We start from the raw sequence: 15,679 nt of genomic DNA, 5'->3' as shown, positions 1-15,679 counted from the left end.
AATCGGTTTTGTCAAAATCCTATATTGTGTTTGATGAATGTGCACATGTACTAAAAAAACCCACATATGACCCGAAAAGGCCAAAGAGCAAAGATAAATTATTTGAAGCAAAGTATTTTTGTTCACATTTTCGATCAAGCACTTTTTTTTTGTTGCACGATTCGGTGAGTCACACTACGACACTCCCTTTAACCACGTATGCAGCGAAGGCGGGAAAGGTACATGATAACATTGATAAAAAGATTGATACTTTGTAGGTACACTATTTGACATCGTGCATGACGGGTAAACCATCCTGCTATTATAGTCAACCTTCCTCTTCAGTCATATAACATATACAGTCCAATAATGTCTTACGCCATCCTCTGGTTACATTGTGCATGTTGGGTAGTTTCAAATAAAATTGTTGATATAATTTACACACCCATGTGGTAGAAAGTTCCTGACAAAAGGATTGGAAAAGTTCTTTAGTGACTTGTTCGTTAAATTTAAAAGATGATATAGACAGGAGACATGTAGAAAACCATAAAATCTAATCCACATGTAATGATGAGAGAGAGAGAGAGAGAGAGAGAGATGTTTGTGTGGTCGTGCACTGACAGTTATACTTTGCTATTCTGATTACCGTTTTAGCATTAAACAATGATTAGAGCATGTGCATCCAACATAAATTATATGTACAAAAAAGGAGAGATTGGTGAAGAGAATTATTATTGATCGACTGCATATAAAGCCAAAACATGGCAATATATATCAATACAAATTACTTATGTTTGAGTGAATCTTTTCCTTTTTATTATGATTGTCAAGATAGATGGATACGCTTTTAGTATATGCTGTATCTTCTGGCCACAGACAGGATTTTTGATAGCAGGAAGTGGCCACAGACAGGGTTTTTGATATCAAGAAGTGGCCACATACAGGGTTTTTGATGGAAGGAAGTGGCCACAGACAGGGTTTTTGATAGCGGGTAGTGGCCACAGACACGGTTTTTAATGGCAGGAAGTGGCAACAGACAGGGTTTTTGATAACAGGTAGTGGCCCACAGACAGGGTTTTTGATAACAGGAAGTGGTTACATAGAGGGTTTTGATGGCAGGAAGTGGCAACAGACAGGGATTTGATGGCAGGAAGTGGCCACAGACAGGGATTTTGATGGCAGGAAGTGGCCACAGGCAGGGTTTTTGATGGCAGGAAGTGATCACAGATAGGGTTTTTGATGGCAGGAAGTGACCATAGACAGGGTTTTTGATGGCAGGAAGTGGCCACAGACAGGATTTTTGATAGCAGGAAGTGGCCACAGACAGGGTTTTTGATGGCAGGAAGTGGCCACAGACAGGGTTTTTGATAGCGGGTAGTGGCCACAGACACGGTTTTTAATGGCAGGAAGTGGCAACATACAGGGTTTTTGATAACAGGTAGTGGCCCACAGACAGGGTTTTTAATAACAGGAAGTGGTTACATAGAGGGTTTTGATGGCAGGAAGTGGCAACAGACAGGGATTTGATGGCAGGAAGTGGCCACAGACAGGGATTTTGATGGCAGGAAGTGGCCACAGGCAGGGTTTTTGATGGCAGGAAGTGATCACAGATAGGGTTTTTGATGGCAGGAAGTGACCATAGACAGGGTTTTTGATGGCAGGAAGTGGCCACAGACAGGATTTTTGATAGCAGGAAGTGGCCACAGACAGGGTTTTTGATGGCAGGAAGTGGCCACAGACAGGGTTTTTGACAGCAGGAAGTGGCCACAGACAGGGTTTTTGACAGCAGGAAGTGGCCGCAGACAGGGTTTTTGATGGAATGAAGTGGCAACAAACAAGGATTTTGATGGCAGGAAGTGGCCACAGACAGCGTTTTTGACAGCAGGAAGTGGCTACAGACAGGGTTTTTGATAGAATGAAGTGGCAACAGACAGGGTTTTGACGGCAGGAAGTGGCCACAGACAGGGTTTTTGATAGCAGGAAGTGGCCACAGACAGGATTTTTGATGTCAGGAAGTGGCCACAGACAGATTTTTTTTTAATGGTAGGAAGCTTATTTTATTTTTATTAGCTTTACATCTGCTAAAGATACAAGTCATAACATATTCAGTCTAAGACATCCATCGTTCTAATTCAGGATTAATATTGTCCACAAAGCCTCTGTTCTTAATGACACCAATCCTCTAAGGTTTCAAGATATTTCTTTACATAACACGTTTCACATCATTTGTGTACTAAAAAAATATTGTGTTTCATGGGGTCATACAGTCATGGCTATCATGTCTTTCATCTTAAAACGAAACAAGCTCTAAATATGCTGGAGGATACAAAACAAAACAAAACAAAACAAAACACAGAATAATGTAAACCCCTTTATAAAATGTATAATTTATTGAGGAGGCAACTAGAACTATATGTAACTTGCATAGTATAGTGGGATACCCAAGCCTCAAATGGGATATACTGACCTCATTAGGAAGTTAGCAATGAAGCTTTAAAACTACACTTTGTATCCAATGGCCGTTTGGACTAACCAACACTTGGTCATCTACTCACCAGTTTCCAGTCGTTTACTGACCATCACATAATTATCTACTTACCAGCTCCCACACCTACTAAAAATGACAATGGTAAGAACACGCCCACACACAAAGGGGCTATCACACAAGAGGGTATGATCTTTAAGACTATGCATCAACATCACACATACTTATATACTATCATATTTAGAGCTTTAGGAACTGAATGGATAGGAGTGCGAACACATAAACAAATATACTCTCACACACATGCATGTGAGTGCTTACGACAATATACACACAAATATACTGATATCTTATCGAACACTTTGGTAGAAATGGTAACACATACAAACACCTCATTACAAGCAAGGGAGAAGTGTAGAATCGGGGTTTAAGATTTAGTTATAAAAGACACACAAACATACCTAAATATAAAACACAGATAAACATTGCTGGTCTAGTATCTTTCTCTAAGAGAAAAGGGTGACCATGAAAATGTCTTTTTGGGTTGTTAATCGAAACTGGTCAAGAATAGCAAATACATAGCATTCTGTACTATAGGTGCAAATGTGAAAGAAATCTTCCAACCAATACGTAAACATGAAGGAAAACATGTATGTGTGTAGTACACAGAGGTGATAGAATACAAGTTAATAGGAACCTAGCGAACCAAGCGAACGTAAAAGAAACTATTCTTAATATACTTCAAAAGTTGAGAGAGAGAGAGAGAGAGAGAGGACACACCAAAACCGATTATTGAGAAATCGGTTTTCAGAGGCATCTTAAAACCGGAGTTGTTTTCTTTGATCTAACAGCCGCATATGACACGGTCTGACATGCAGGGCTGTAATTGAAAATTCTCATTGTATTGCCGCGCTGGATAGTTGATACTATCAAACTATTCCTTCGCGACTGGCGCTTCAGAGCGCACATCCGAGAGAGCTGCAGCTCGTGGAGACGCCAGACTAATTGACTCTCTTAGGGTTATGTTCTTTCGCCAAGTCTGTTCAATGTTTGTATCAATGACTTGCCTTAAACACAGTCGCGGAAGTTCATTTATGTAGACGACATTGCTTTCGGGACCAAAGGTCGGACATTTACTGAGCTTGAGGAGGTACTTAACAAGCACCTGGAGGAAATGACGGCCTTCTTCAAGAAATGGCGCCTTCAGCCAAGTACAGCAAAGACAGTTTCCAGCATCTTCCACCATAACAATGCAAATGCGAACCATGAGCTTTGCATCCTCCTCAATGGGCAGCACATAAAACACAACTCAATACCAAAATACATTGGTGTGACTCTGGACAGATCACTAACATTATATAACCACCTGAAGAAAACAGCAGCAAAACTGACCACACGAAACCATCCCGCAAACTGGCTGGCTCAACCTGGGGCACTAGTGCTCAGCCATTCAATACATCAGCACTGACCCATGTTATTCAACAACAGAGTATTGCGCTCCTGTCTGGGCCCGATCATACCATAGCAACCTAATTGACGGCCAGCTCAATACAACAATGTGCATAATCTCTAGAACACTACGTTCTACTCCTTTACCATAGCTGCCGGTACTCAGCAACATTCCTCCACATCTCCGTCGCCAGGAAGCATCACACAACCGCTGGCTAAGGTTAATACCAGTTAGAAATTTCCACTGAACAAGTACATCACCTCACATCCGGCAGTCTGCTTTGCTTCGAGACATCAGATCTGTATAGGTTCGTTGGTGGAGGATATGACAGCTATTTCAGCATGGAGGGATGATTGGTTTTCAACCTGGCTTCAACCTTCCACGACATATGCGGACAACGCTGAACCGTTTCCGGACAGAACAGTGTAGTTGTGCAGTCAACCTTGTCCGATAGGGCCAGGCCACTGCACTTCCTGTAGCTGTGATGCTCTACAGACCACATATTGTGATAACTGTTCACTGACAAAGTTCCCCTGTGTACTGCATGCTCTGCACACGATAATACATAATAATTGAGATTATGTACCGATTTGTTTCAAGGATGATGGTCAGAAGAAGGTCCTGTCATTGACACATTCCCTTTATAAACGTCTCTCAGATGAACCAAGAAACCGATGCAAGCATCCTTGCTTCATTTTTAATCGCGTAGATTAGTGCACTGTACGACATCATTCGCGAAACTAATGCACAAGTCAATTCCCATTTGTTAGAAGCCAGTTTACATTGACAGCATCTCAATTGCTTAAAGGCATCATGCACATTCGCCATCAAAAACTTAAGTGGCATTAAATTGTCACAACTGGCAAAAGGCAGAACAATGAATCGACACTCAAACCCCACCCCACTCCCCAAAAGGAAACAAAAAGAAGAAAAGAAAGAAAAAGTTACAACGAATGACCAAACAATGTGTTTACAATAACGAAAGCATTCGCGATGGAATAACACGCAAATGTAGGCAACTGCAGAATCCAGTTAGTCGAACTGCGATGGAAAGGATATCCACCTAATTTTGATTCATGCATTCTGCTTCCGAAGGCATAAACTATATAAAAAAGAAGTGACCATCATATCATTAAACAAAGCAGCTACCTCTCCTTTTTAGTGTTCCTTTCTTTAAAAACTACAAAAGTTTATAGCGTGGAAAAGGTGTGGCTGAAATTCAAATCGTATATTTCTGCCAATTGATTTGCTTCTTATTGTGTCATCGGAGCAGCCATTCAAATTTGAGTTTGCAACAAGGTGGCAAACAATACTGGGGACAATTTTACCTTTCAGTTGTATTGGCTTCTTCTTCCCAATCTTTCCTTTAAATATACAAACGGAAATAACAACGGTAGCCTTTTGGCCAATGCTGGTCACCATTTGTTCAGTCACAACAACATCAGTTACCCTCGTTTGCAACATTTTGGAAAATCATCCTGCTTTGAAATCATTGGAAACAAATAAACATCGAAATATTAATACCCTATTTTATTTGACTTAATCGAGTGACAGTTCAATGGATATGCTTCCTGACAATACCTTATGTTGTTTCACGGCCAATCTGTCGCAAGCCTTACAACTGGATTACTATGCTCATTGTTAAGTAGGATTGGTAGGAGTCACTCATCCTACTCAAGTTTGGAATGAGTCTGGAAATCAAACCACTTTTGTCTTTGAAATCGTCAGTGAAAAGGCTCAAGAACAGTTGAGTAGAACTGATCCTGGTAATTAGGAAAGCAAAAATCCATCGCAAACCAAACCTCTATTGAACATCTATTCCATGAAATTCCTTCAGGCTATTAGTTTAGTTCTCACCATCTCATTGAAATGATTGCCACTATTTTTAACGATCATTTTCCTGCTGTCACGAACAAAACTCGTTGAAGTGTATATTGAGTATAGGAGATATGTTAAATTCAACTTTTCATACGGTAGCATCGATCTTAAAACCTAGGCTGACTCGAGGATCGCATGCTTCAAACGATGCTGTTTTGTCGCAAATAAACGTGTTTTCTCTAAAAAGAACTCATCGACAAACAAAGTCCCAAAGAAGCGTTGTTTTGCTTCAAACGTGTTTTGCTTCAGACTTGAAAATACCTTTTGGGTCGCTTAGACACCTTTTAAATTCGCTTTACACTTCTATCCAAGACATTACTACTTCTAAGAGACAGCAAGGACGAGGCAGAAAGAGACGTCAAAACCCCTTCAGATCGCATAAACGATGTTCAGAGGAAAATAAAAACAGAAGACCTGGATGTGCCTGACAATTTAATATGTTTGCTTACTTATTGAGAAAAATTATGCAACGAGATTCTTTCGAATGTTTTATGTCCAAACTCGACCTGTTTGCCATGCCACCTGCTATGATAAAGATACAAGAATCAAGTGGAAAGAAGTTCATCCTGTGTCGTCACTGACTACCACAGTCCCTATTGAAATTTAAATCAAATGACAGACCGAAGATTACACCAATCTGAGTAATAGTCACTTGCACTTGAAATCCAAAATTCAAAGTTCCCAATGTGAACAATACTAATCAAAGGGAAACTTCCAGAGTGGCTCCAGGCAACAATTTCATGCATTCGTTGTTCAGCTAAGTGGATTTGTACCTGAATAACAAACGCGTGTGCAATAGCGTGGATACACTAAATTATCGAGTGCACTTGAGAAATCTGTTGCCGAACAGAAAAAAAGCCAAAACCACACATCTGGATGCGTCCATGGTGAGGAAACTTGACACTTTGAATGTCATCAGAGACACAGAGCTAACGGAAGCTGACATTCTTCGCAATGCTGGGATTAAGGACATTCAGATGAAAATCAAACAAGAGATACACTATTCAATGAATACCAGAACATTTGTGCGTATATATGTGTGTGTGTACGTGTTTGTCTTTCCCACCCAAAATCTTAAAAACTCTTTCCCTTATACCATGTGTGATTGTTGCGTATTGAGTGTATCTTTGGGATAAGGAGTGTTATATGGGTACATAGTATATGTATAACCACTTCGTACCTTTCTGGTGTATATATCTCAGTGTCAATGATAATAGGGATTTGTGTAAAAAAATTAAAATAGTTTATTTTAGGTAAGCACATTTTCTTATTCCTTTGATATTGATTGATATGTAGGTTGTATATAGTGTAGGGGATTTTTCCTTTGCTCGTGTGCTTCAGGCCTATAGGATACACGGTACTAATTATACAGAAGAACTGTGAACCAGTCTAGAAATGGGTGAACAAATAATAGAATATAATCGCGTTTGGTGGTCCATAATTGGTTAATAATGAAAATTAAAATTTTAGTAAAGATATCTTTTGAAAGCTTATCCTATATGTAATTTAAAAATATATAGACAAAATTCTATTGATGCAATTTTAGTATTTTTACAGGCTTGACTTAGGAGTACTCAATAATGAAAGCAGCACTTGATTCATTTGGTGCAGAATCAATAACATGTGTTTCATGCACATGTAGATAAACAAAATGCCGCGGCTCATGTGGTGTTCTCCACACATAAGCTTGCGCCAAGGTTAGTTGTGCATGGATAATTATAGGTATCATCATCAGCACCCATAAATTTTAAGTTATTGAATTTTGAACATGATAGTGTTTCCATATGTTTACTATTGGAGTTGAATTAGTACCGTGAGTCCTATAAAGCGGCGCTTTCATTCATTGAGGAAGTAGACATCGAAAAAACAAGACCGGAGCACCAGCTGCTATTGTGAAACGGGTGGAGGTGAGGAGCAGGAAAAAAGGTGCTACACGTGCGGTCAAGACGAACCATCAAAATAGAAGAAAAAGAGAGCGTGGCCCTGAGCATGTGGTAGCATGCTGCTCATTCACTGACCAACTTATTCAACAAAGTAATGACGAGAGGCTTTGCCATCGCATGAAAGTAATTAGAATAAATAATAGAAAAGCACCTGGCGTTAACAGCCCAGACAGTCAGTGAGGGATTCCGCCCTGTTAGAGCCGGGAGGCAATGCCACCAACCCTGTTGGACTGGGAACCAGCTGAGGTTACTGAACTGATAAGATGCAGCACTGGAACAGGCGAGGTAACTCTGAAGTTTAAAGGTGTACACCGTGCAAAGATACCCGCCGAAAAATTAGAGGAAAACCAGCCAGAACTACATTGCAGCTTTGAGACCGTCCTTATTACCAGTGAAACCATAATCAAGATTTCCTAAATGAATGGATGGGGTTTTCAATTTGGCTATTGAAAACCTCCATTGACGATATCTTTAAATATATCCTAGTTTGATCCATTTTCTACCGTCATCAAAATGATATATCACTTCATAATTTTGCGTGATACAAAAATAATAATGAGTCATGTAGACTCAGCTAATTGTAATTATTTTAGAAAATTAAGGCACACTTTGCGTGCTAAATTCAAATTCAAGGAATTAATTAGTAAAATAAATTTGTTTGAATTTATGGATTTGGTGAATTGCACAGGTGCCTAGCATATTATTGGCACTATTAATTGTCCACAGAGTAAGTGGACTAGATTTGATTAGAGTACCACCTGAGGTTTCAGTACTTTAGTTGACGCTTCTTGTCACTCGCCGATTCCCACTCATCATTCCTCGCTCGGACCACAAAATGGAGAAATGTTGGTCTATTCCCACTAGTCCAAATTAAACACTGCCCCGATGATTGTGTAAGCACGGAACCGGGGTGGCGCTATGAATGGATGGTTATTTCCAATAAGCGTCTTATAATAGATACAGACTGAGACGATGGGCATGTGTGTTGCTATTCCCGCCCATCGTATGTCCCGTGGGGCATAACTGCTCCGGAAACGGACACATTAAATAGGAAACCTTGTCTGCATATATGCGCTGCGGGAAGAGGCACTTTTTCCTTCCCCCGCAAATAATTAATTAGCCCGCTGTCCGGGCATTAACTCATCATGCATGCCTCATTGGCGAATGCGACGCTAATTCAATAATCATCATCATCAGTCGTGCCAGTCTTTGGCAGATATCAAGACATAACAATTATAGAGCTATATATATATATGATTATTCCTGTCCAGGCCCTGAATGCAATAAAATGCTAATTCTTAGGACTGCTTCAGGACTGAGTCCGGCAGCTCAAACGTGTGGAACAACGTTTTTCGCTAATATGAGAGTAGAACATGAGCAATAGTCCCCACCACAAGAAGATCGGGACAAGGAGGAAGAACGCAGGAGCAACAGAGGAAGCGAACTACCCAAAATCCGACCGTTACTTAGCGTCCCTGTCGTGGACCCCATCTAATAAGACCTCCACATCCAATAATAAAACCACCTACAGTCTCAAATTTTTATGTTAAGACAAGACCTCTTGTGCCATTAACAGTGAGTACAATTCAACAGGGGGCTAGGCAAGGGGTGGGGATTAGAAAGAAATAATGCAAGAAAAATGAGGTACACTTGGGAAGCAATTACACGGATGTCCTATTCCCCTAGTGACACTTGTTGTAAATGAGCTCAACAAATCATACAGGACTCCATCCCAACTCATCACTGTTTGACAGCCAATGATAGACCTTCTGATTGTTAACTTGATCACTCCAAACAGTTCCAAGGGACTAATTAAACAAGTTCATGCGGCCCGAACACCTGAAGCCGTTCTTGTTAACGCCTTCAGAGGTTAACCCTCAGCCCTTTTCAAGAGCTCGAAAGAATTGCCTCAAACGCCTAACTGTATTTTCTTTGGTTGGAAAACACATATCGATAATAACACTTTTAATTTACAAATATCATCCATTCGCTCGCCGTTCGAAAAGATTACTTCAAAAATACCTAATTATGACCACACAGTTAATGGGTTACATAGACTTGGAATTTGAGTATTGTTATTTCGGAAATAATGATGTACACTATGTACACTTAAACCCAAAATAACGCAGTAGGAAAATTCTGGTTAGAGAGATCCAAATTACAACATGTGGCTTACACACAATTTGTAGCAGAGAACAGTCCGAAATTAGATAACTGTGCAGATTGGAAGGTTAGTACAGCTATAGCGTTTCCGAAAGATTTCGCAGACGCTTGGGGATTCCAGCCGGACTGCTATTTTCCTGCATCCAGGCGTGCCAGAAGTATGCGGTCGATACATTAATGCGTCGAATGGTCACCTCCCATTTGACAAACAACAGTGTGCGGTGCATACTATTTTTTAATCCCCCTCCTCACGTGCGTACTTGTAAGCAGTAGGGATGTAAGCTCATCGAGTAGTGGCACCTGTTTCCTAATCAGCGAATAATTAAGTAGTAGATAACTACCAACATTAACCTTCGAAAAAGATTGAATACCCTTACACGACCTAAATCAATTAATAATGATGACTGTCTTCCCATTCGCCAAAGATCATAAAGAGAAGAAATAAGAATGTCAACCATTCAACATCGCCAAGTGGGGAAACTGAGGAATGCAGTCAATTTGATGGAGAGCGTGGAGTATCTATTAGAGCAGATATAAGAAATGTGGTATTACCCAAACCAAAGTAATGTTCGCTGAAAATCGGCCTCACTCACAACAGCAAAGAGGCTTTGTACGAGAAGTAATGGCAGAGAAAGTGACAAATATTTTGTGTATCCTGGGAAGAGGACGAAAAAAAATAGGAGCACACAAAATGATTGCAGAGATGTAGGGCTTGTTGTGCTAATTCCAAGGAGGTGAAACCACGAACTGAAAGGAAAATGGAAGAATAACAAAATGTCAATTTCATGACCACACAAATCGTTAAGAAAAGAGAGCTACTAATTTGATTTGCCATGTATGTATGTATGTATGTATGTATGTATGTAGTTGTTGTAGGGTTTAACACCATTTTTAGCACACGATAGGCTATACATGGCGACCAGTATTAATGGTGGAGGAAGAACCCGGGAAAACCCCAGAAAAAACCACCGACCTACTGGCAAGCTTTCTCACATACCCACATTGGCCGAATTCGAGACTCGAACCCACGCATACAGACGTGAGATGGCAGTAATCCGTAACGGAGTACGCTTTAGACCACTCGGCCACTCGGGGCCCCTATGTATGTATGTATGTGTTTGTATGTGTGTGCGTGAGTGCGTGCGTACGTACGTACCTATGTATGTATGTATGTATGTGCTTTTCTATGTAAATGTTTTGACTCACTATAGCTGGGTATAATAGTGTGTCTATACACATTCGTACACGTCTTTGTGTGATAGTTTATATGTTTGTGTAAAAGTATCTTTATTCTCACTTTTCATTGGATCGTGGAAGTGTATGTTTGGATTATATATGTAGTGTTTTTATAGTAGAGACACTTTTAACATTACCCTTACCCGCTATGTCCCTAACACATTTGACCCTATAAATACTTCTTACCCAATAAACCATTCCCATGTTAAACCAATGGGTATCTATACCATCACTAATATGATCCCCAAGTAACCTTGAACCAACATCTTAACTACATGACCCAGAATCACCCCCCCCCCCCCTTAACTACTGCCAGTCTGATCTCAAGAAAGGGAGATACTACTTAGAATCATCGCCAAGTTTTGTTTGCATGGTGTGTATATTTATACTTATCTTCGCAAACCCTGTTTCTCTGGTTATAGTTCTCTATACACAGTCCTACCGTGTTTTGTGTGCGAGGGTATATTTTGGTGGGTATGGCATGGCTATAAGCACAACCTTCCCTTGTCCTACTCCATCGTATGTGAATGTGCACCACAATTCTTGGGATAATAGTTGTGGTTTTTCAGTCACAACAGGCGTAGTGTTGGTTAATATAGTTTGGGGTATAGGATAGTAATCAAAACGTATATGATGAATAGTGATGGAAACGTACTTGTTGGATAGCGAACAAAATATACGTGTTGGGATATTGGACAGGAATCAAAACATGATGTGTTGAATAGCATCTAAAAATGTTAACACTTCATGTAACTCCGTTTGAGGTCAACTAATGTAATATACACTCAATGTTAATTTCCCGTTTGTCTCTATATCGCCATATTACACTTCTGAAAGAAGATAGAACACACCATGACTAAATTATATAATATTCGTTCTGATTGATGGAACTTTTAAAATCCGCTGGTAGAAAAGTCAATTTGTGGGTAAACCTAAAATTATGGAGTATCATTGTAATTAGGCCGTTTCATTAAGACTTTCTGGTACATATGAAGCCATCACGATCCATCACGAAGAGTCTGCATTGAAAGGCTAAGCAGCTTTAAGGGAATATTGGTCTATGGACCTGTAGAGCGGAGCGGTTTGCGTCGAAAGACAGTGAAGAGATGTGTTATCTGTTAACCAACACCAACAGAACTGTTCAAGGCCATCCAGCCCCCGTAGGAAAGAGATACTGTTCAATTACTGTAAATCTTTGTGTCATGTTTGTCTTTGTTTGTATTACATTTACAACGAAAACTTAAGCTCCAAATCTACTTTTCTATCTTTGCGTGATATGATAAGATAAGATAAAATTTTATTTAACGTTGGCATATTTAAAACAACAGTTCAACATAAGCTACAGTGAGTTATTCTTTTACCGACATTATATACAATAAATGAGTCTTAACAACATACATGATTTTTGCAAGACATACAAACACTGCATAATACATATATACGAATGGACAAACCATACAACGCCTAAGTTGAAAACTGAGCAAGCAAAACATTTTTTTAAAGGCAGTAATTACAAATGAATTTAGCATCTAGATAAATTAAAACCACAATTTAGGATAGTTTAAAAATTAATTATGGTTACAAATTAAATTTAAATTAAAAGACAGAAGCACCAAGTTATGCATAAAAACAAGTTTGCTTTGTCATTTTTGCCATAAGTAAGAATTTATGATAGCTGTTTGTGAAGTCATCATACACAAATCTCAGAATGCACTCCTGTATTTGCTTCAAGCTTAATAAGATTCATGTCATTGCAGAAATCCAAGGCTAAGGGACAGATATTGAAATAAGAGGATAAATTTACTTAAGATTGTCAGTTTGTTGAGTCTAGTTAGCTTGCATTGAAGCTTTCATACAGAGATGTTTTACGCATGAATAAAGTCGCAGTTGTTAAGCAATGCCAATTATTAGCAGTTTAACAATTTCTTCACATTTTACGACATCAGTGCTTTTGTTTACTACAAGATTAATACAGAATTTATTTTTACCCACAGCTAGTTCTTGAAACGTTTCGGGATTGACTTGCATTTCGTTTGCAGTGAACCAATCAATCAGAATGTTGGTCTCTGCTTAAAGTGTGGCATTCCGTGTGTCAGAATCTGGCGAGACAAAGTGCTATCGTTGAGATAGTTATATAAAGAGCCTTATGTAATACAATAGAACATATTGATAAAAACGTTAAAAAGAATTGGTCCGAGGATCGATCCCCGAGAAACCTCTTTTTGAATTTCAGTCCAACTACTGAAGAAATCATGCAACCTAATTTGCTGTTTGTGATTCGACAGGTAGCACAGCAAGAATCTTGCTGAGTCAACTGACATGCCAGAAGTTCTTACCTTGCAAATAAGAATATATCGATGGGGACAGTTGAAAGCCTTGGATACATCTATAAGAACTGCAACTACAGATTTGTTTCCTTCAAGAGCCTTCATCCAGTCTTCAAGCAAATGTTTGGGTTCCTTGAACTTTACGAAAAACACCCAAATATTTGTCAAGCTACATTCTCAAAATGGTGCTGAGTCTCAATTAATTTCTCAAACAGTTTGGATTTGTTGGGTAAAATGCACATATATCTATAGCAACCTTTCTCAAGAGGATTGTTCTTTTTCAAAATTGAAATTACTTGAGTTTCTTTAAGAAAAAATGTTAGATTGTATAGTTTTGTTAATTAGATCTGTAGTATGGTCCACTATGATTGGTGCCACTTGTTTCAACAGTTTAACAGGAATTCAGTCTTCCTCCAAGAGCTGTTTTGAATTAAAACTTGTTATAAGTTTATACACATCTTCCTGGTTATCTTGTTTAAATTCAAAATTTGTATCCATGTTAATATTGGTTAGTGAGTTTAAATTAAAGCGGTAATGTTAATTCCTGTTGAGGCCATTATGTGCTGCTTGTACCTAATGTATTTCACTGTACTACCCACAGGGTGACGTAATGAATGCATTTGATAAAAATGATAATTGTGATGTACTTCGTGTGCATGCATTTCTAATTACATTATATCCTTTATATCTTAGATCAGTAACAATCAATCAAACATAGCGAAAAATGGCTACAGCACGTCGGAAACTCGCAAAAATAGTATGTACTGTTCTGAAGATAAATCCAAAATGTTGCTGAAGCAACTTTAAGAAGACTGATGAAATTACCCTGGCATTACGTATACATGTATGTTCTGGATTCTTCTTTAAAATGTTGCCTTATATGATTGTAGATAGAAGCTTCTTCATCTTAAATAAGTAGAACACACTCAACGAAAAACCATGTTGAAACTTACTCTGGAGATAAACTTCGTTTGTAAAAATGTTTTCGTTTGAATCACAAACGATAAGATAAAAAAATCTTAATTTATATTGCAATGAGAACTATTTGGTATTAGCCCAAGTAGGCGATTTATTTTAGCCCCAATTTGAATGTTCTGTGCTCTTTTCACAAACAAATGCTGATCTAAAGAATATGTAGACATCGAGCATCCAATGAAAATGTCAGGACAGAATGTTGGTATCGTTCGACATAAACATCACTTTAAGTCATGAATTTCTGCCCGCCTAGAAGTTGGCTTTAACACAGAGGTGGGCAAACTTTCCAGTGCAAGTGCCGCATACACAAATTTACAACTTGTCGCGGGCCGCACAGTTCATTAAGTAAAATAATTAATATTTGAAATAGCAAAAACAAAATGTTTTTCTAAATAACATCTAATTAATTTTCAGTTGTTAATATGTTGTTAATATTTGAAAACTTAAACTTAAACTTCAAAAGAAGCACATTTATTTGATAAACAGAGTAACATAAACAGAGTCAGTGCGAATGATGACTTGTTCCTAAGCCGCATGAAAGCCCTTGGCGGGCCGCATGCGGACCGCGGGCCGTAGTTTGCCCACCCCTGCTTTAACAGGTACTATTTGCTAAACGTCCATGTTTGGCGCCATTGATATATTGTCTTCTGCCAGAGATTCAAAATCTTCCCAGCAAACTATTGCTTTATTGCTTTATTTGACCTTCGCGGACCCGCTGAATACATCTGGGAGCTCCATGGGTACCATTCGCTATGATCTTTCAAAAAAAAGAAATAAACTTGGAAAATATTCTGGCACTATTTATTGATATGCCATCACAAATGAAGTTTGAATTATTTACAGCTTTATCACGAAATTTTGCAGCATGGCTTCAGTCGCGGTGTACATGTTCAAGGCCGTGGTTTATCCATCACTGGTATTCAGGGTATCTAGGTCAAATGTGTCTACCACTTACCAAGCTGGAGAATTCGAAGCAAATCATAAATAGTTAACATAAGATATAAACGGGGATTCTTGTTACCTCCGTCGTGCGTAGTTAGCTGCACTTCGACCGATATGGGTCTATCGACAATTGTATATGGCTTTGTGTCACCAAAATAGACGAAGAAACGTCTACAATATGTAATATTTAAGCAATAGAAACAAAATGATATTGTATCTCATTTTCTTAGCTAATTTGATTCTAAAAGCTATGTTTATGACCGAGTTTGAGCAAATTTGCAATATGAGCTTGTAGTATCAA

General features: G+C 38.9%; 1 protein-coding gene across 2 annotated transcripts in view; it reads left to right on the top strand.

Moving 5' to 3' along the window:
* Positions 1-15,679, top strand: part of LOC149781752 (G protein-coupled receptor 157-like) — a 94,458-nt gene that overhangs the window by 65,121 nt on the left and 13,658 nt on the right. Inside the window, exon 4 of one of the 2 annotated variants that reach the window (XM_089935875.1) lies at positions 13,420-14,101. The exons of the other annotated variant lie outside the window; for it this stretch is intronic. Within the exon in view, the coding sequence (XP_089792001.1) occupies positions 13,420-13,443 (24 nt within the window). The 3' untranslated portion in view covers positions 13,444-14,101. Of the gene's footprint in view, positions 1-13,419; positions 14,102-15,679 lie in introns of those variants that run through there. 2 annotated transcript variants of the gene reach the window in all.

The sequence above is a fragment of the Sinohyriopsis cumingii genome, chromosome 15, assembly GCF_028554795.1.
Source record: "Sinohyriopsis cumingii isolate HCF-2022 chromosome 15, ASM2855479v2, whole genome shotgun sequence".
Taxonomy (NCBI): domain Eukaryota; kingdom Metazoa; phylum Mollusca; class Bivalvia; order Unionida; family Unionidae; genus Sinohyriopsis; species Sinohyriopsis cumingii.
The sequence above is the reverse complement of the archived record's forward strand: the minus strand, read 5'-3'. Positions and strand labels throughout refer to the sequence as shown.